General features: G+C 42.3%; 1 protein-coding gene across 12 annotated transcripts in view; it reads right to left on the reverse strand.

The window, feature by feature from the left end:
- The window catches only part of PAM (peptidylglycine alpha-amidating monooxygenase), a 150,443-nt gene that overhangs the window by 83,815 nt on the left and 46,372 nt on the right, over window positions 1-20,256 (reverse strand). For all 12 annotated transcript variants that reach the window (XM_025438445.3, XM_025438444.3, XM_025438443.3 and 9 more), the window contains exons 5-6: window positions 8,911-8,996; window positions 7,074-7,157 (exon numbers count right to left, since the gene is read on the reverse strand). In XM_025438445.3, coding sequence (XP_025294230.1) covers window positions 7,074-7,157; window positions 8,911-8,996 — 170 coding nt within the window. The remainder of the gene's footprint in view (window positions 1-7,073; window positions 7,158-8,910; window positions 8,997-20,256) is intronic.

Genomic DNA, 20,256 nt, shown 5'->3' on the forward strand with positions numbered 1-20,256 from the left:
TTAGAACAAGGGAGAACAAGGCCTATTTGGAATCAATCTCTGTCTAAACTGGGTAGGGTCTTGCCTGCCTCTCCATCCCCTCTAACCCCAAGGGCTGTGTATTGACTCACATGATTATTGCTATTTTTTATTTTTATTTGCCGCCACTGGCTGGTGAGCTCCACGAGGGCAGAGTTTTGAGCTTACCCCTCAGGGCCTCCACACGGTGCTCTGTTTGAATTAAAGGGAGCTGAAATGGTAGCTTGGCAAAGAGGAACATACAGAAAACAGAAAAGCAGAGAGACGAAGGCCACAGCCCCAGTACCAGAAAAACTCCATGCAGTCCTAAAATTCTGAGGGAAATCAGTGTGCAGTCATTGACATTCAGGAAGATATCCCCAAATTGGGAATCTGGTGGGGGGAACTGGGGGGGGGGCGGGTAGAGAGGGAAACTAATGTTTAAGGCCCGTCAGCGATGCTGGACACAGCTACTACAGGCATTCAGCACCTGCCGCCTGTTTTAATTTCAAAAGACATGTAATATCTTTGGGAAAGATTTCTGTCCAAAATGTTGTAAAGCTACGGTACTTGCAGAGTTAAAAGCTTAAGCTTTCTGGAAAGTGTGCCTATCGAAACGGATTTATCAATTCTCTAAGGCTACTACTAACGTGAATTTCATGATCTGATTTTACTTATGATCCCAGCAATTGGGAGGCTACATTTCCAAGAGTCCACATAAGGAAGAGTTGCAAACAGGATCCCCGGGGTTTCATTCAGCTGATTTAGAATTAAAGATTACACACCCCCCCTAAGGAAAATGAATCTTTCAGCAACACTGCAGGGAACATCCTAAAATATATGTGTGTTTTGAGGGCTGGAGCCAAGCCCTGGACGTGGGTGTACGTGAGCACGTGTCAGGGGGTAGGGGGCCCGTATCTTTGACAATACCCGGTATAGTTTTCCTATAAGCAACAAGAACTGAAGGACAGTAAGTGGTTTCCAGCTCGGAAACTCGGCCAACCCAAAGGGAGTCGGAACTCATGCACTTGGGCGGACGTCCTTACCTCCACTTCAAGGATATCAGTTCCAACTTCAGCTGGTGAGTAAATGGGTTTTCCCAGTTTGAGAAGTGAGCTAACGCTGAAACCCAGTAAGCTAATACCAGTAACTCTGCAAAGGAAAAGCTGGTTTTCTTAAGATTCCCCCAGGGGCCAAAATATCCAGAAGAAATATAGTTTCTGCAACAATCTCAGGAGTTTTGTTTCTCTTTGGAACAAGACTTTATTGAAAAAATTTGGGGGGGGGGCGGGGAAAGAGGACCAGAAGGAATCTCTAGCTCCCATTATTCTAATTTCCTTGAAGGCAGGGACAGTCTTGTAGTTTATCTTCTCATAAATGAACTATGAATAATAAAAACTGCCATGGAGAACAGGAAACAGCAGAACTAGGAAACTTCTAGCAGCAACGTGACTGCTATGAACAGCTCTGTCTCAAAATATAACCAGGAATTCTAACCCCCTGAAAAAGCAACCAACATACTCTTTATATTATGGGCAACAATGACCAAAAGGTTGCATTTAGGGCAATTTAGGTCCGCTTAAAGCCTTTTATAGGGACTATAATGATGCCTGTTAACATGTACTGAGCACTTACCAGATATCTTTTTATAAACCATCATGATTCCATTTTATCAATGAGGAAGAAGGCAAAGAGGTCCAGAAACTTTGTGAGGGTGACAAAACTAGCAAGTGCCATCTCCAGGCCATCAAGCTTTAGGGTCTGATCACCTAACCCCTGCACGAGGCTACTACTTATATGGGATATTCATTTCTTTTTTTTTTATATTTGATTTTTTTTTTTTTTAGATTTTGTTTATTTATTTATTCATGAGAGACACAGACAGAAAGAGAGGCAGAGACACAGGCAGAGGTAGAGGCAGGCTCCATGCAGGGAGCCGGACGTGGGACTCGATCCCGGGTCTCCAGGATCAGGCCCTGGGCTGAAGGCAGCGCTAAACCGTTGAGCCACAAGCAACCCCGACACCCAATGTGGAGCTCGAACTCACAACCCCAAGATCAAGAATAGCATGCTCCACCATCCAGGCCAGCCAGCCTCCTTGGGACAATCATTTCTAATTATATTATATTATTTTCTCCACGGATTATTAATTTATACAAAGTTAGGAACTCATTCTGGCTTTCCGGAGCCTCAGCCCTGGGTCACCCTGGCCTGCAAAAGCCCCGATCTTTTCTTCAAAGGCTAGTAGTTTCTCCATGCAGTCAAGCCTAGGATGGAAGCCCAGGTTACTGCCCAGCTAATAAGCACTCGGAGTGCTTTTCAGGATGATAAAGTCCTAACAAAGCTCTGCATGGCCCGGCCCCCACCCTTCACCAATGTTCTCGTTTCTTGCCACCTCTCTCTTTGCATTTCACACTCCAGTAGTACCAAATTATTGAAAGTTCCTTGTGGACATGAGGCTTTTTCACTTCCCTGTGTCTATGCACATGCTTTTACCTTTGTTTGGGACGTGTCTTCCCCTCCCTCTGCCCACCTGGGGACTCTGATCACTATTCAAATCCTGGTTCAGTTTCCATCTTCTAAGAAGCCTTCCCCAGACATGGCCCTCCCTGCTCCACCTCTCCATGGCCCCCATATCGGGTATGCAGTTCTAGTACTGTCTATAAAGGCAGATTTGGTGCTTGTCTCTCCAGCTAGCATATACAAAATGCCAGTGGGCAGGAAGGTTAGACCACCCAGCCCCCCAGCATGGGTCTGATAACTGTGATTGGCATGGCATTTAATAAAGATGGGTGTTTATAAATGATGCTTTAGTGGCTTCACATGCTGCACAATTTCCAAAACAAACAAGGACCAAACCAAAACAAATATTTCATGCGATCCCACAGAACCCCCTCGAAAATCACGCTCAATTTTTTTTCCTACTAATCTAGATCACGGTCCAAGACACACTCATCTGGCTTCTGATACTTTATCATATTCCAACAAATTTTACCTTCACTGTTGGCATTTTATTAAGGAGAAGTCCTAGGCTTCTTATGTAAGGAGAAACACTCTCTGTAAGGAAAAATACCCACAACACCTGTAAGCCAAACATTTTCCTACTTTTCATAAGTGCCATAACTTTCTTCTGGTGTTCTTCTGATGTTTAATTTCTTTTTTTTTAAATTAATTAATTTATTTATTTATGATAGTCACAGAGAGAGAGAGAGAGAGAGAGGGGCAGAGACATAGGCAGAGGGAGAAGCAGGCTCCACGCACCGGGAGCCCGACGTGGGATTCGATCCCGGGTCTCCAGGATCGTGCCCTGGGCCAAAGGCAGGCACCAAACCGCTGCGCCACCCAGGGATCCCTGATGTTTAATTTCTATACTTAAAAATATCAATAGTTTGGGATCCCTGGGTGGCTCAGCAGTTTAGCGTCTGCCTTTGGCCCAGGGCACAATCCTGGAGTCCGGGGATCGAGTCCCACATCGGGCTCCCTACATGGAGCCTGCTTCTCCCTCTGCCTGTGTCTCTGCCTCTCTCTCTCTCTGTGTGTGTCTCTCGTGAATAAATAAATAAAACCATTAAAAAAAAAATCAACAGTTTTAACATCAAGTTCAAACTGTGCCCGACACTAATATGATTTGGCTATGTGTGTATGTGTAGATAAAGTATGTAAGACATATGTATGATATGCAATAAAATATATAATTTATAATCACTAGAAGGTATGATGGCATGATTATTTTTCACTTCTAGGTGCTTCTAGCGGCAAGTGTGCCATCACAATATAGAACCTTTATACAGTCTAAGTCACTCCTTGCAAACCAGGCGTGTAGAGAGTTATACTGAGCTTTTTGTCAAGAGGGTATAATTGGGAATGTAGCATATTAACTGGTAGGTACTGAAAGACTTAACATACTACTTCTACTTGTAGGATTTATTTATTTATTTTTTTTTAATTTTTTTTTTAATTTTTATTTATTTATGATAGTCACAGAGAGAGAGAGAGAGAGAGGCAGAGACACAGGCAGAGGGAGAAGCAGGCTCCATGCACCGGGAGCCCGACGTGGGATTCGATCCCGGGTCTCCAGGATCGCGCCCTGGGCCAAAGGCAGGCGCTAAACCGCTGCGCCACCTAGGGATCCCTACTTGTAGGATTTAAAAACATCAAGATAATATTACAACATTTGGAAAGAAAAAAAAATCACTCAATTCTGACTTTCATGTTATTGACTATTTTTTTTCTTGTTCTTTATAATACTTGGAAACGTGAGCATACATAGAGTTTTATGATTTGTTATTACATACTCTATATAAATTTTTATGACTTGTTATTATACCATTTATTTAACTAGTCCCCTATTAAGGGACCTTTGTTAACTTTCCAGTTTTTCATATCAATAGTTAATGGGGCGTAAACAACCATGGGTAGGTAGCTCGTTTAAAAACAACAACTCTTTCTTTAGGACAAAAGCCCTGAGTGAGATTTTAATGTTCTGTATAAAATGCATATAATATGACAAGCTTGCTTTTCAAAATACTGCACTCATTTAAAAAAGCTCCCAAACTGTGCCCAATTAGTTCAAACCCTGGCAGTTCTGGTTTTATAATGCAATCTCCACTCACCCCTGATTTAATAAATGTAAAATGCTCTCTAATTTTAGTGAGATTTGATATTTTCCCATGTGTTTATTTTGTAAGTCATGTGTGGTTTAAGGCACAAGACCATATCTAATACTACCGAAAAAATTACACGGGTGAGATTTTTTTGTTCACATTTTTGTTATATTACAACAGGGTCCTTGGAATTATAGCACGAGTAATCCTTCTAACTCATGCCTCATATATACCTTCTTTAAGAAAAATGGTTCTCAAAAAAAATGAAAAATGCAAAATTCCTATGAAAGTTGCTCATCGGTCTCTTACAGTAAAGAATAACTATGTATTTACATATTAAATCTCAGAACTTCTAAATTGTCCCTAGATTAAACATAAATTACAAAACAAAATGAATTCCTCTCCAGTGATAAATTAAATCGTGACAGTAATAGATTTTAAAACTAGTCTGTATCATCCATCTTCCCTAGGGTGTCGAGGTGGTATCTGTTAGGATGTACTACAAAGCTAGGAGGAATCCGGTTGAAAAGGGAAGTCCAGGGGGCTCTTTGGAGGGATGGGGGGTGGGGGGGGGGGCAGTGAGCATGGGTACAACCGGGACTTCCCTTGTGGTGGTCAGGGAAGGCCTTCCTTGTCTCCTAGACTGTCGCCAATGCTTTGCAAGTCAGCAGTGTTGGCACCTGTCTGTTCCAATGACACCAATCCAATGTGTTAAATTTTTAGAGCAGAGAATTTCTGTCTTTGTTCCTCCAACGCAAACATTTATTCCATTGTTTTCAACGAAACTGCCTTCACACTACAGCGAACAAGGTTTCAGGTTCGGTTCCCAAGATGGACAGCTGTTTGTATACTATAACTCAGAGTGTTATTTTTATTTTATTTTATATTTTATTATTTTTTAGTATTATTTTTAAAAAGATTTTATTTATTTATTCACGAGAGACACACACACACACAGAGAGAGGCAGAGACACAGGCAGAGGGAAAAACAGGCTACATGCAGGGAGCCCGATGTGGGACTTGATCCTGGGATCCAGGATCACGTCCTGGGTGGAAGGCAGGAGTGAAACTGCTGAGCCACCCAGGGATCCCTTTTACTCTTATTTTCAATATAGAAACAGGTTTTATTTGGAAGTTGGGTTCATGGGCTGGTCCACAGGGACTTGTTTAATTGATAACATATCTGATTGCAGTGCTCAGAATAATCTTTCTATCATATGAAATGATTCTAATATATTTTTCCAGAGGAGGACTGTATTTACTGCCCCAGTCCTGAATACTGAGAATCTGTGGAGCCCCCATCACCACATGAGGCACTCTCCGCAAAGGCCCCAGAGGATACTTTATAGGCAGAGATGGACTCGTGCTTCAAGACCTAGTTGCCGGATGGAAAGCTAATGTGTCTGGAGAGGAAAATGTATCAGGTTGGTTAGCAGAAATCTAATGTTAGAGAACTCGGGGCAATACATGTAAGTCAGCAAAACACAGTGGAAAAGCTGATAAGCCAAAGAGAAGATTGCTTAATATTTACACTCCTGTGAACACCGCAGTGTGAACCTGGGAGGCGGTTGGAATTTGACTAAATACAGCAGGAAGACCAAGTACCAGTGTGGGTTGCCTTGGGAACAGGGCCCCTTTCTCATGCTAATGATTCTATAATAAGAAGAGGAGGACTTAAAGGGAGTAGTACGTAGTACAAACTTCCAGTTATAAAATCAAGTCATGGGGATTAATGTACAGCATAGGGAACACTGTCAATAGTATTGTAATGACTGTGTATAGTGACAGATGGTAACTAGACTTATCATGGGGATCATTTTAGAGTATATAAAAATATTGAATCACTGTGATGCACACCTGAAACTAACAGGATATTGTATGTTGGCTGTACGTCAATTAAAAAAAATATGAAGTGCATATGGTAATCATGGGCAGACCAGTGAGTTGTTGGGGGTGGGGAGGGTGTTTAGCAGTTTCAAAGGAGTAGGCAGGGTGTGTGCATCAGTCAGTGGACGATGGAAGAGTCCACGGAGCGGTCAGCGTAGATCACAGATGAAGCACTGACACGGGCCTGAGTGTTTGAGAAGTTCCCCGGTACTGCAAAACAGGTTGACTCTCCCCGTGCCTTGCTTATAGTAACGGAAATACATTGCTAAATCCCTATTCCTCTGATAACATTCCTTGGAAGCAATCCCCCAGTAGAAGGAGGTAGATAAGGCGACACATTGGAAAGCAAAAGAACCCTGACGTCAGAATAAGAGAAAGCAGCACACGGGACGGATAAGAGAATATAACTTTCGAAGTAAAAGTTGTTTCTTCAACGGTCCCCCAATTAAAGGAAACAAAAGCAATTGTCATTTCCAGGTGGGCAGGAAGTGAGGTCTATAGTATGTACATTTTGCATTTTTCACATATAGTTTATATGTTTGTAGTATTTAAAGTTGTGCTTAGTTCCAACATTTCAAAACTTACCTCTGAAAGCACTAATATCCCCATAGTGCACTTGGAGTACAAAGTATTTACTGCCGGTCTCTCCTCCAACTCTGAAGCCAACACCTAAAGATCCATAAAGAAGGTAAATCAGAATTTTAGAAATCAGTCTCAAGTAGAGCATTTAATCTCAGGTCGTGGATCTATGAAATCCAAAGGGAAGTAAAATAGCATATAACACACGAAGCTATGTTCTATGAAAACGAACATGAGTCAGGCATTCAACACATAATTTCTAATATAATCTATCATTCCTTCTCAAAGCTCTGATACAATTCTATTCCTACTTCCCATTTCGGAACCAGAGGCACCACATACACCTTAAGGGGGAAATCGAAGAAAGCAGCATTCTATCCTTGTTGATTAGGTAACAGACATACAGAAGCCCATTCTTTCATTTTGCTTTGGACATATTCACATTCCTTTTTATTTTCTGATTCAATACAGAAAACAGACTTCTTAGGAGCATCTAGGGGGACATGCTTTTATTTCCATATGAAAACATATATCTGCAAAAATGTTACTGAGAGGGGCAATTTGGGTGGCTCAGCGGCTTAGGGCCGCCTTCAGCCCAGGGCGTGATCCTGGAGACCAGGGATCGAGTCCCTCCTCGGGCTCCCTGCATGGAGCCTGCTTCTCCCTCCAAGTTTCTGCCTCTCTCTCTCTGTGTCTCTCATGAATAAATAAATAAAAATATAAATTAAAAAAATGTTATTGTAGAAATCGGTTATCAGTGAGATTACAAAGTGCAGCGTGTCAATATGTTTTTGGAATCCAAAGGGTTTCTATAGAGTTATCTAGAAAGCTAAAAAAAAAAAAATCTAGAGAGAAAATATTTACAAGCAGAGAAACATTTTTTTCCTGCCTCAACTAATGAATCTTAAAAATGTCAATGAATCTGTAACAGCCTTTCCCCATCGCCCTGCCACCCCACCACCCCAATAGTTTCTAAATTTGTTTAGCAGCAGCTGCCTGCTAAACTGTTGAGAGGATTCAGAAGCTCATTTGAAGCAAAGCAAAACATATCGATGAGAACTTGCAAAGGTAGGGAGGCAAAAGAGGGCCACGTGCATCACAAGACGCCAGCCTCGGACCAAGGCAGACGTATCCTGGGACAGAACTGCACATTCCCTCTGACGTTAAGAGCCAGCGAGGTGATAAAAGAGTCTGGTAATTCATGCACTCATTGGAAGCTGAGGAACAGATTCAAGTGATGTCAGAAAGCCAGCTGAGGTCTGGCATTACATCAAATACCCAAGTACCAAGGCTATTAAAAAAAAAAAAAATCTGGGGTAGCCCTGGTGGCGCAGCGGTTTAGCACTGCCTACAGCCCAGGGCGTGATCCTGGAGACCTGGGATCGAGTCCCACGTCGGGCTTCCTGCATGGAGCCTGCTTCTCCCTCTGCCTGTATCTCTGCCTTTCTCTCTGTGTGTCTCTATGTATAAATAAATTTAAAAAAAAATCTGTTTGCTGAAACAGCAATTTACTTAATTCCTAGCTCTCTTGGCTCACGAGATGCTCCTGCTGTCGAGAACCAATGTGCCATAGGCCAAAGGTGGCTCGAGGTGTACTTGTCCATCTTCGAATTCTCTCTAAGCTGTTGTGGGGGCAAGTTACTTAGCGGAGAGAGGCAGCCAAAGAGTTAACTACCTAAGCCAAACCTTTTCTATACAGAGCGAGCAATACAGGTAATTTTTAGCGTGAAATTACAAAACGGAACGCTGTCGACGACTGTGGAAAGGACAGATGATAAAGAGTAGTTTCGAGTCAGAAACTAAACAGCTGTAGAGAAGGCCACGCAAGAGGCCTCAGACATACCTTTGGGGAGTCTGGTGGGGGGAGCATTTCTTGCCCAGGCGTATAGAATATTGGCTTTGTCTGTACAGGTTCCTTCATCACAAAACCTGAAGACAAAAAAAAAAAAAAAAAAGTGGCATAAACGAAGAATCAAACAGCAAAATGCAAACAGTGTTCACTGGGGGCCTGGAGGAGAGACTAGGGGAGGGAGAAAAAGGTAGATCCATCAGTCGCCGGGTCCCGATCGTAGCCACACCAGCTTTAAGATCCCAACGACAAATACCCCCCATTTGCTTTGACGTGGATGGAACTGGAGGGTATTACGCTGAGTGAAGTAAGTCAGTTGGAGAAGGACAAACATTCTATGTTCTCATTCATTTGGGGAATATAAATAATAGTGAAAGGGAATATAAGGGAAGGGAGAAGAAATGTGTGGGAAATATCAGAAAGGGAGACAGAACATAAAGACTCCTAACTCGGGGAAACGAACTAGGGGTGGTGGAAGGGGAGGAGGGCGGGGGGTGGGGGTGACTGGGTGACGGGCACTGGGGGGGCACTTGACGGGATGAGCGCTGGGTGTTACTCTGTATACTGACAAATTGAACACCAATAAAACTGATAAACCAATAAAAATAAATCTATTATAAAAAAAAAGACCCCAACGAGGCCTAGAGCAGAGAAGGACTGTGTATATGGGAGAAGAGGAGACGCCAAGGGAGACCGTCCTGTGGGGCCGACCTGCAGCGGCTCCGATCGGCCGTGCTCCCCCGCGGACCGGGCTCTGCGCACTCGGGTGGGATGGGGGCGGCACAGGAACCAACGCTAACACCGTGGTGGTCTGCAAGTGGCCTGAAGGACACGCCATCGGCATCTCCCTCTGGGCATCCGCACGGCCGCCTGTGACCCCGCCTGCGCCGCTTCCGAGGGGTCTCTCATCAAGCCAGTCCCTTCATCTACCGAGCCTCAGTTTCCTCTCTTGTACAAACAGGGCTACCTCCACTTACCTCACGGTCATTCTGTAAACCGAGGGAGGTGCAAGTGGTGGGGGCGCTTCACAAACCTCCAAGCGCCCTGAAAGCATTCGCTTCGCCTAGAGATTCACTACGCAGAAGCGGGGTTGTGCGGTCAGAGGATCCCAGGCAGACAGACAGACGCAGCTGGACCGGACCCCAGAACCCCCCGCAGCCCCCTGCCCCGTGGACAGGCCCCGGACGGAAGCCGACCTGCCCGGGCCGCGGCGACGGGCACGCTGGCACCTGCACCGGGGGAGCCCATTTCAGGAACGGCAGCTTCCTCAGTCCAAGCCGTACCGCTTTTTTTTTTTTTCCTTTCCCCATTACTCTAGATCTCTTAGTTTGCTCTGTTCTAGAACTGGGTTTGCTCAAAACACCATTCGGTGATGTTTCTATGTTGCACCTCCTTGCTTGTGTTTGGGGAAAGTGGCAGCGAGCAAGGTTGGGGGCAGGAGTTTGGGAAGGCTTGAAAGGTCTGAGCGCTACCAAGGACAAGGACAGGGACAAACAGCTTCTTGGGCAGGAGGCTGGCTCATGCAGGAGAAAGAGGACACTGCCCACAGCCATGGAAGCTTCCTGAACAGGTTAGGGACTGAGGCCGGAAACCTGGACACCACCCGGGTCACAGAGAAGAAAATCACCGGTAAAACGTACCTTCCAATTCAGAGGCACGGACCCCTAACATGTTTTCTGCTCACAGCCAGAAATGGGTGGGGGCACAGGCGGTAGGACAGACAACTGTCTTACGTCTGCATGAAGGGGGAGGGGGGACCAGGAGCCAGGAGGTCCCCATAAGGTCATATTTAGCAAATGCTTCTGCTTCTATCACTCAGGATGTGGAAGGAAACTGGGTCCTGCGCAGTGTAAAACCCATGGACCAGGGGCTCCTTCGTGCTCACTGTCAAGAACGATACACTCATGGTGAAGGATCATTATCCTGGGACACTTGTGCGTGGGAGCAAATGTCTGCGACACCCTTGTGCCAATCGCGCTGCACGGCTTAGGGTACTGGACAGCGCCCCACAGCCAGGTTCTCCTCCCGGGCCTCGTGCCACGATTGTTTAAGAAAGACTGTCCGATGGGATGAACGTTGCATCGCACTACTGTGAGCTACGAAGACTTCAAGATCTGGGCAGCAATTTTCACAGCTTTCAAACAAAGATCATAAATATACAAGAGGGCCTCACACCAATGTGATGACAGTCTTGGGTTAAACAAGGTAATTGTTTCCTCTGATATGGAAGTCAACTCAGGGTATGACTAGAAGGAACCAGAGTGAAACACAACAGAGAAAACTGCTTTAGTAAGTTTTTCGAAGCTGCATGCTGGATTAGGTCATTTGCTGGCACAAGGTCTTTGCAGTGCCTCCCAAAAATAACATGAGAATAAAATCCAAACATTGTAGCGTAACACATAAGGCTTTTCATTATCTGGGACCTTTTATAGATCAGAAAAAAAAAAAAAATCCCATTTTAGTCGTGCCAAGTTTCTGCCAGTTTTTAAAGTCTCTCTTCCAAAAATAAAAAAAATAATAAAAAATAAAGTCTCTCTTCCATATTATTCCCTTTGCCTGCAACACCCCTTCCTCAACTCTCTGCCTGACAAACCTGTATTTACTTTCCCCTTCGAGATACCCTTCAAGGGGTGCCCGGGTGGCTCAGCGGTTGAGCATCTGCCTTCGGCTCAGGCTGTGATCTCAGGGTCCTGGGATCGAGTCCTGCATCGGGCTCCCTGCAGGGAGCCTGCTTCTCCTGCCTGTGTCTCTGCCTCTCTAATAAATAAATCTTAAAATAAAAAAATAAATAAATAAATCTTAAAATAAATAAATCTTTTAAAATAATAAAATCTTAAAATAATAAAGTAAATAAAATCTTAAAATAATAAATAATTAAAGTAAATAATAAATAAATAAAATCTTAAAAAAAAAAAAAAAAAGAAAGAAAAGATTCCCTTTAGGCTTCCTCTTCAGGGAAGCTTTCTCTGCCCCTCATCCCAGCCACTTTCCACTCCTTAACCAGAGGGCTCATCTTACGTTTCAGCTTCCTTATCTCCTCTCCAACCAGACTGTGCGTATTTTGTGGTTTAATACACTCCCGGCACCTGCACGCCTGCCTGGCATTTAGTATATATTCAAGAAATGTCTGGGGAAGTTAACTTCCAAGTAGGTCTTAAACTTTTCAATATACAAACACTTAAAGATTTGAATTGGCCTAAATTTTATTGTGCTGCCAAGTATAATAAAAAGGTTTTTTTTGTTTTTAATTTCCTCAAGAAGTTTTAACTAAAATATCTAAATAACAGTGAGCCTGAATGATTATTTGCCTGGTATTCCGTAGGAATCAGCTTTCACAAGAACACTGCAAATAGGTTGTGCTTTACAGCTGAATAGGCTCAGAGAGTTTAACTTCCAAAGGTCACCTATTCAAGTTATGAGTCAAAGCTCGGCCTGTCACACTCCCTTCTGTCTCAATTCATGAGATTGATTTATGGGCAGAAAATGATATCCTATGAAGATAAGCTTTGATGACTACACTACTATACCATCTCAACTAAGCTGCAATAAGTGTACACAATTCTAAAATCAAATTCCAGATAATTAAAAAAAAACAAATTCTAGATAATTGTTTTCATTTATTCACTAAGAGGAGACGATGATTTTACATTTTATTTTCTTATCAGCTCTGGTCAAAGAAGAGCTCCAAAGGCAAACTTTGATTTTCTTTAAAATCCTATTTTATAATTTTTAAGAAAGTTATTCAACTCAAGACAGTAAAGAATGACTCACAGGAAGGCACTGGGATATTGAAACTAATCCTAAAACTTATTATGTGAGAGGATGAGGAGAGGAGCAAAAAAGAAGAGGCTCAGAGAAATGGGTTCTAGAACAGATAGTAGTACAATGGGAAAATACTACAAAGTGGCAAAGAGCATTTGAACAAATTCCCTGCACTTTTTTTTTTTCCCTGCACCTTTTCATTTTCAGATTCCTATTTTTCCTTTTAAGTGAAAAATACATCATATTTTCTCTACATAATGTGACCAACAGGAGGGGATCCTGGCTGGCTTCATCAGTCAAGTGTATGATTCTTGATCTTGGGGTGGTAGGTTCAAGCCCCAAGTTGGGTATAGAGATTACTTTAAAAAAAAAAAAAAAAGGACTACAGGGACAAAGGGATAAAGATGGTATTTTGTTTTTTCAAAGGGTACTATAAAAATAGGATTTTTACCACTCTTTTTTTTTTTTTTTTTTTTTTTTTTTATGATAGTCACACGGAGAGAGAGAGAGGCAGAGACACAGGCAGAGGGAGAAGCAGGCTCCATGCACCGGGAGCCCGACGTGGGATTCGATCCCGGGTCTCCAGGATCACGCCCTGGGCCAAAGGCAGGCGCCAAACCGCTGCGCCACCCAGGGATCCCACCACTCTTATTAATAAGAAAAGTCTTCAGGCTAGGAAGCAATGTAACCCTTGATCAATGGCTGCTGTGATTTCAGGCCTCATCAACCAAGTTTCTTAGTCCTATAATTCTAGCAGCTTCTCCTAAAGGCTCCTCCAGATTAAGCCAATTAATTGTGAGAAGATTCACACAGCTCCCTGTGGTTTCTTAGTTTTTGCAGTAAAAGTGATGAGAATTAACTTTTAAAAGGAAAAATATTCTGGATTCTTGGAATTTTGTTTTAGAACCTTTTCACCTATAATCTATGGGGAAACCACTCAGATGGCATGAATATTTTCAAACTATGCCAAGCACTGAAAAATGCTAAACTGTCATTTTGAATTATCCAAATAAACCATGATTGACTGTTAAAGTACTCTCTAGTTGTATCAGTTAAATGCTATTTAAAATCCACGGTTACTCAGGGAAGATCAGAACTGACAAGTCATTTCTTCTTTGGTCTAAAAAAATTTTTTTTTTTAAAACAAAATTGTCATGCCCTCAAGTTAAGTCTATACAGCCTTAAATTCCAATTTTAATAAATTAAGTATCAGGACCCCAGGAAAATTAATCCAAAGTGAGAACATTTCTTTAAGAAACACAATATATAATCAGCGGCATATATGGAATATCTTTATCATTCAAAACTGCATCAGGAATGGGTCAGGAATTCAAATTTCATTAACTCTCCATAAACCCACAGAACATGCTTCCCAATTCAGACAAATCTTATATGAATGTCAGTGCAATGGGTATGGAATAGGTATTACTATTAACATAGTAATTACAAGGATACTTAATGGGAAAGGTAAGTAAGAGTGGTGATTAAAAGGCACCAGCCTGATAAACATCCCTATGATGTCCACACTCCACTTGTCCACACTCCACTTTCTTGATTTTTTTTTTTAAGATTTTATTTATTTATTCATGAGAGACACAGAGAGAGAGGCAGAGACACAGGCAGAGGGAGAAGCAGGCTCCCTACAGGGAGCCATCCTCGGAAGCTGGGACCACACGCTGGGCCAAAGGCAGATGCTCAACTGCTGAGCCACCTGGGGGGTCCCCACACTCCACTTTCCCAGTGAGATTAAAGAAGCTATAAAGTTCATAAAAAAGAGGGTGTGTCTGTTTTGCTCACACCAAATTTTTAGTGCCTAACAAAGTGCTTGGCACATGGTCAATGGTTAAGAAATATTATACTAATTAAACAAGTGTAACAACTACCATGTACTAAGCACATCTACGTGCTAGGCACTGCGCCATTATCTACATCCCTCCGCTCACTCTTCACGATGGCCCCATCAGGTGGGATTAGTGGCCCCATTTTACAGATGAGGAAACAGACCAATGCAGGATAAAGAATTTGACCAATGTTTATTACAACTGGCTCTATGCTACATGTTACAGCACTATGCTAGAATATTGCTATTCTGTTTAACATAAATACTAGTCTGCCAGGAAAGAGCCAGTGTTCAAAGATGTTTGTTTCCGTTGGAACTGTCAAAATGGTTCCAGTCGGGCAGCCCGGGTGGCTCAGCAGTTAAGCATCTGCTTCCAGCCCAGGGTGTGATCCTGGAGACCCTGGATCGAGTCCCACATTGGGGTCCCTGCATGGAGCCTGCCTCTCCCTCTGCGTGGGTCTCTCTCTCTCTCTCTCTGCATCTTTCATGAAAAAATAAATAAAATCTTAAAAAAAAAATGGTTACAGTCATGCCACTTTAAAGTTGACCCTAATCTACTAAGAATTGGTCAGTTGTGGGATCCCTGGGTGGCGCAGCGGTTTGGCGCCTGCCTTTGGCCCAGGGCGCGATCCTGGAGACCCGGGATCGAATCCCACGTCGGGCTCCCGGTGCATGGAGCCTGCTTCTCCCTCTGCCTGTGTCTCTGCCTCATTCTCTCTCTGTGTGACTATCACAAATAAATAAATAAATAAATAAATAAAAATTTAAAAAATTATAAAAAAAAAAAAAGAATTGGTCAGTTGCTAAGGAATCTCTACCAATGGTGCTAATGCAGGTTTCTATAAATTAGGCAAGAAGGGGCACCTGGGCAGCTCCATCAGGTAAGTGTCTGCCTTCAGCTCAGGTGGTGATCCTGGGGACCTAGGATCGGTTGGGGGGATGGTGGTGTCTCTGCATAGCGGAGAGTCAGCTTCACCCCCTCCCTCTCCCTGCCCCCCACTTGTTCTCTCTCTTTCATAAATAAATAAAGACAAAAAAAAAAAACTAGCCAAGGATTTAGGGGAATAAGTACCAAGTGTATCTCATTTAAACAAAGATCCCTCATACTACCATGATGCAGACTGTCCTATGACTGTATTATAATATTACAGTAGAAAAAGAAAATGGATACAATCAATTTCAGCCTAGCAGGAATTTATACCTAAAATTTGCTACTATAGGGACGCCTGGGCGTCTGCCTTCATCTCAGGGCCAGATCCTGGAGTCCCGGGATGGAGTCCCCCATCGGGCTCCCTGCACAGAGCCCGCTTCTGTCTCTGCCTCTCTCTCTGTGTCTCTCATGAATAAATAAATACAGTCTTTAAAAAGAAAAAAATAAATAAAATTTTCTACTATAATCAAAGGCACATTTTATAGCGTTCAGAACAAGGTAAAGCACAGGTTTTGGAGATTGTGTTATTTTTATTTATACCAACAAGGCTGTTGGTATGTTTGACTTTAGAAGTCTGGCTGTGGCAGAAGAAACAGAGGGGGCTGCAGAAGATAAACTGGGTAGGGATGACAGGTAGCTCGGTGGTGATGGAGAGGGTGCATGAAGGCAGCATATGCAAATACCATTCTCAACCAAAGAATCGTTATCATCATGAGGGAGGCAGCAAAGCTGCAGACGTAATCTCACCCTAAAAAAAAACAGTCATTTAAATGAGTAACCAAGCAGGGTGTCTCACATACTGGCTGCTATGTAGATACATTGATATGTTTTAGCTCCTCTTCTCTTTCCCCTCATCAGCATCTGTAACCCTGTGGAGACGGTGGCATTTAAAAAGACACAGCAGGTGGTTAATAAATAGAAGCAGTTGAAAGGGATTTAAGCTAAAGCTTCATAGGATGGTAAAGCAGGACTGCTTTAGCTTGAGAATGATTCCACATTGGAACAGCTGGAGAGAGCCTCATTTAACCAGCTGGGATTCCTCTTTTCCAAAAAAGATCAAACAACCTGTGGAAGCCATCCTTGATTTGTAAAAAGTAGCCGGTCACAAGCATCATTAGAAAGAGTGCTCGGTCAAATATTAATTGCTTAGACTGAACATAATAATGTTAGTTATGCACAGAAGATGACGCCTAAGTACAAGGCAGGCTACATAAGAAGCCCAACCGCTTTAATCACCCAATATTGCAGGCGCACAATCTTGCAGTTGGCAGTCATAAATTGCTTTAAACCCTAAGTCCGGCGTTCAGCAGATAAAAGTGCACACAGCCTGTACAAACTCATGTTACAAAAAGCGGTGCTCCCGAATCACCCCAAATGTCAAAGAACTTGTGTGAACAAAACATCCTGATTTTCAAAGCCTGAAATACTCTCCATGGCCAACCATGCATTATTTTTTTTTAAACTGATGGTTAGAATAAAAATAAAGCTGTTCATAGAATAAACAAAAGCAGCATGTCGGTTTCTAAGCTCTCCTAAACTGTATTTTTTTTTTTTTTTTTTTAGTGAGGAGCTGTCGTATGTTTTATGTCTAAATTACCCAGTTTTCAGCACCTCATTTCCTTACCCTAAAAAAGCCCCCCAAAGCATCTACTACTCACTTATGGCTCATAGTCAGCCAAGAAATCTGGGGAACTTAGAACTGCTATGCTTTGAATTAAGTCTGCAAGCACCAATGGAATCCAACAAATCATCCTATTGCTATGCTCTCTCCATTCTTGGTACTCTTACTTTCTGTGCACCCCGCCCCCCCAGACAGTTAAGCGTCTCCTCCTATAAAGGCCTGGGAAAGAAGGTTTGAGGGTTACATCTGACAGGTACTGCTGCCTTCTTCACATGGGCCAGCAGAGCTGCTGCTTTTCCATCCAGCTGGTCCTTATTTGCATCCTCGAGAGGTATGTTAATTTGGAACTGAGCACCAGGCCCACTCTAACTATAAAGGGACCACCCCATAGTATATTAAAAGGTTCACATCAATGTATGCAATTTAAATGCACATGCATATAATTAACTAGACACATTACCAGTGTGAGCTGCTAATTTGGAATGAGACACAAAAGACTGGAATATGTGTAGGGGAAAAAAAAAAACCTTCAAAATTAAAATGACTACATAATGAAAACTGCTTCATGCTGTGTCTACTATTTTCATGTAAACTTAATATAACTGTAAATATATTTTAATGAACAGTAGAAAGAGGCAATTACAAAGAGCAAAGGAGGGCAGCACAACAGTGAAACATCATCAGAAGAGCTCTCTGCTTTCAAATTAAAAGTGCTGCCTGAAGACAGGGGAAGAATTATAACTTCATAATTTCAGGGGGAAAATGTTTACTTTATTAGAGACACATACCTATTTGCCAACCTGCTGGCAATGAAAATAGAACACTCGAGTGAAGACAGGGGGGCAATCCTTGCTAACAAACAGAAAAAAGAGGAACTCTAAGCTTGACGTTTTGGTGTTAAGATATCCTATTAGCTTTTTCGTCTTTCGCTAGAACAGCTTTGTATTCCCGCAAAGATTTCCCCAGAGCGTGAACGAGTTCTTGATATTCTCAGGCATCAAAAAACATTATACGTATCACAGCCAAAAATATATGTGAAAGTTTGAGGATCTTAATTTAACTACTGTCTACATTTTGGAGCAGCTGAAGAATAGATTTGTAGCTGTAAAATGAGTGTGATAAATTTCATGACTCAAACCTCTTCAAAAAATAACGCAAGCCTTTGACACTGATAGATTTTTGTTATTAGCATCGTAATTCAGGTGGGAGGATAAGAGGCCGAGCGGTTGGAAAACATCCGCTGACTGTTTCCACGGCTGAGCCTGTGTGGCTTTGGGGCCAGGGAGCACGAGATGTTTCGGTGAAGCAACTGAAAAGTTTAGTCCATGAAAGATCCTGTTGAGCTCCAATGCTTTAAAAGAAGCACGGGTCTTGCCAAATAGTGGGGGGCTAAAAAGGTCTATACCATCGCTAAATAGAGACGAAGACTGGATGGGAGATGTCAGAGTCACTAGAATGTCAGAGTCACTAGAACAGTCTCACTGCATACCTCTCAGTTTACGTATTGAAAAGACATGATACGTACATATTAAAAAGATGCTACTTTTCAATGTTAGTTGACTGCTTTGGGTTTGGCTAAAAGGAGATAAATATCACCATCAATCACTGTCCTGGTTGGTACGGTTATAAAGTCCTTCAGAACAAACCTAGAGATGAAGTGGGAACATGTGCTGCGAGGCAGATTTTAAAAATCCATTTAAAATGACACACAGATCATGCCGTTTAGAGCTCGAACCACTCAGGGATGCCAATGAACGGCAAAATGCAGCGGGCTGCCTGCTTGAGGCGAGTCCACCAGTGCACGTATCTTATAATGACGACTTTCCAGTCTGACTCAGCATCTGCATGGAATTTGTATTCATGGAATTATGGAATTTTAGAGCCTGGAGGAGTTCTACACAGGATCTAGGGGTAGGCCCTTGCTAAAATGAAGAAACTGAGGCTGGTTCACATGAAATAAGTAATTTACCCAGGGAGTCTGGCTGGTTAGTTCACTACTCTTTCACTCTACTATGTTGCCTTTCAAGTAATAAGAATACGTGTAGCAATGACTTTACTCAAAATTGCTATTTCCACGTTCGTTTACATTTTCTTTGAATTCTCTCTTTCCCCTATTTGGAAGTCTTTTGGAAAACAGATTGTAACTAGACTTAATCTCAAAACGGTATATTTAAGAATATTAATAAATATTTTTATGGGCCCAAAAGAATGTTTGCTCTGATGTTCCCTCGATGTGAGAACAGTGAACGAGGCTTTGTTCATTTTATAATAAGATTTTTCTTAAAACCATAATATCATGTAGTGATATTTTATTTTTTCACTCATTCTCTTTAGCCAAGCTAAAGGTAAAGCAGGTTTTAAAAGATTACATCCCTTCTAGCTACTTTCACTAATTCTAATCTAGAAATAAATATTACTAATTTCAGAAGAAATATTTTTAAAACATAAAGCCAGAGAACGTGATTTGGTGAATAAGAGTCAGAAAAAGCTGTCACAGAATAATCTTTTAATCCCAAATTTTATTTACAAAAATTTACCGAAGAGCCAAAACTGGAATGTTGATAGCAAGAGGTATTAATTGTGATTTTCCTGGCTGCATTTTTACATAAGCCCAGTCATGTGCACTGGATTCCTATGTGATGGGCTCCTTTCATCAAATAACTTAAGCCTATTAACAAATGCTTTGATGCTACTTGGTCCCTGGAGACTTCCACTAATTGCCCTGTGCTTTTAACAGTTCCAAATATATATTACAATTGTTTGTTATAAAAACAACTAGATTGCAGTTGCTGTGTGCCTTGTGCCAGCCTGACTAACATGGGGATGCACGGAGAAAGGATTATCTGGGTATGTGGTTATGCAGGGACAGGAGCACCAAACAGACCCTTCTCCAATGCAAGCAAACACTAGTCATTCTGGACTGTTCCATACCTAACCGGGATGCTGGCTCTTGCTGCAAAATGGGAGGCTTAAAATGCATGGCTATTTTCAAAACTCACCAATCTTCGTGAACGCCAAGGAACAAAATGAAAGGACAGATCTTAAGCCATAATTATGCTGTGAGCTTCTGGAGACAAATAAAGCACATCTATCTATTCCAGAATCTTCAAGAGCCTCTGCTATCATTCTGGCATGGAACAGGCATTCAGTCGATGCTTACTGACCATTCATAACATGATCTTAAGA

This window comes from Canis lupus, chromosome 3, assembly GCF_003254725.2.
Source record: "Canis lupus dingo isolate Sandy chromosome 3, ASM325472v2, whole genome shotgun sequence".
NCBI lineage: Eukaryota > Metazoa > Chordata > Mammalia > Carnivora > Canidae > Canis > Canis lupus.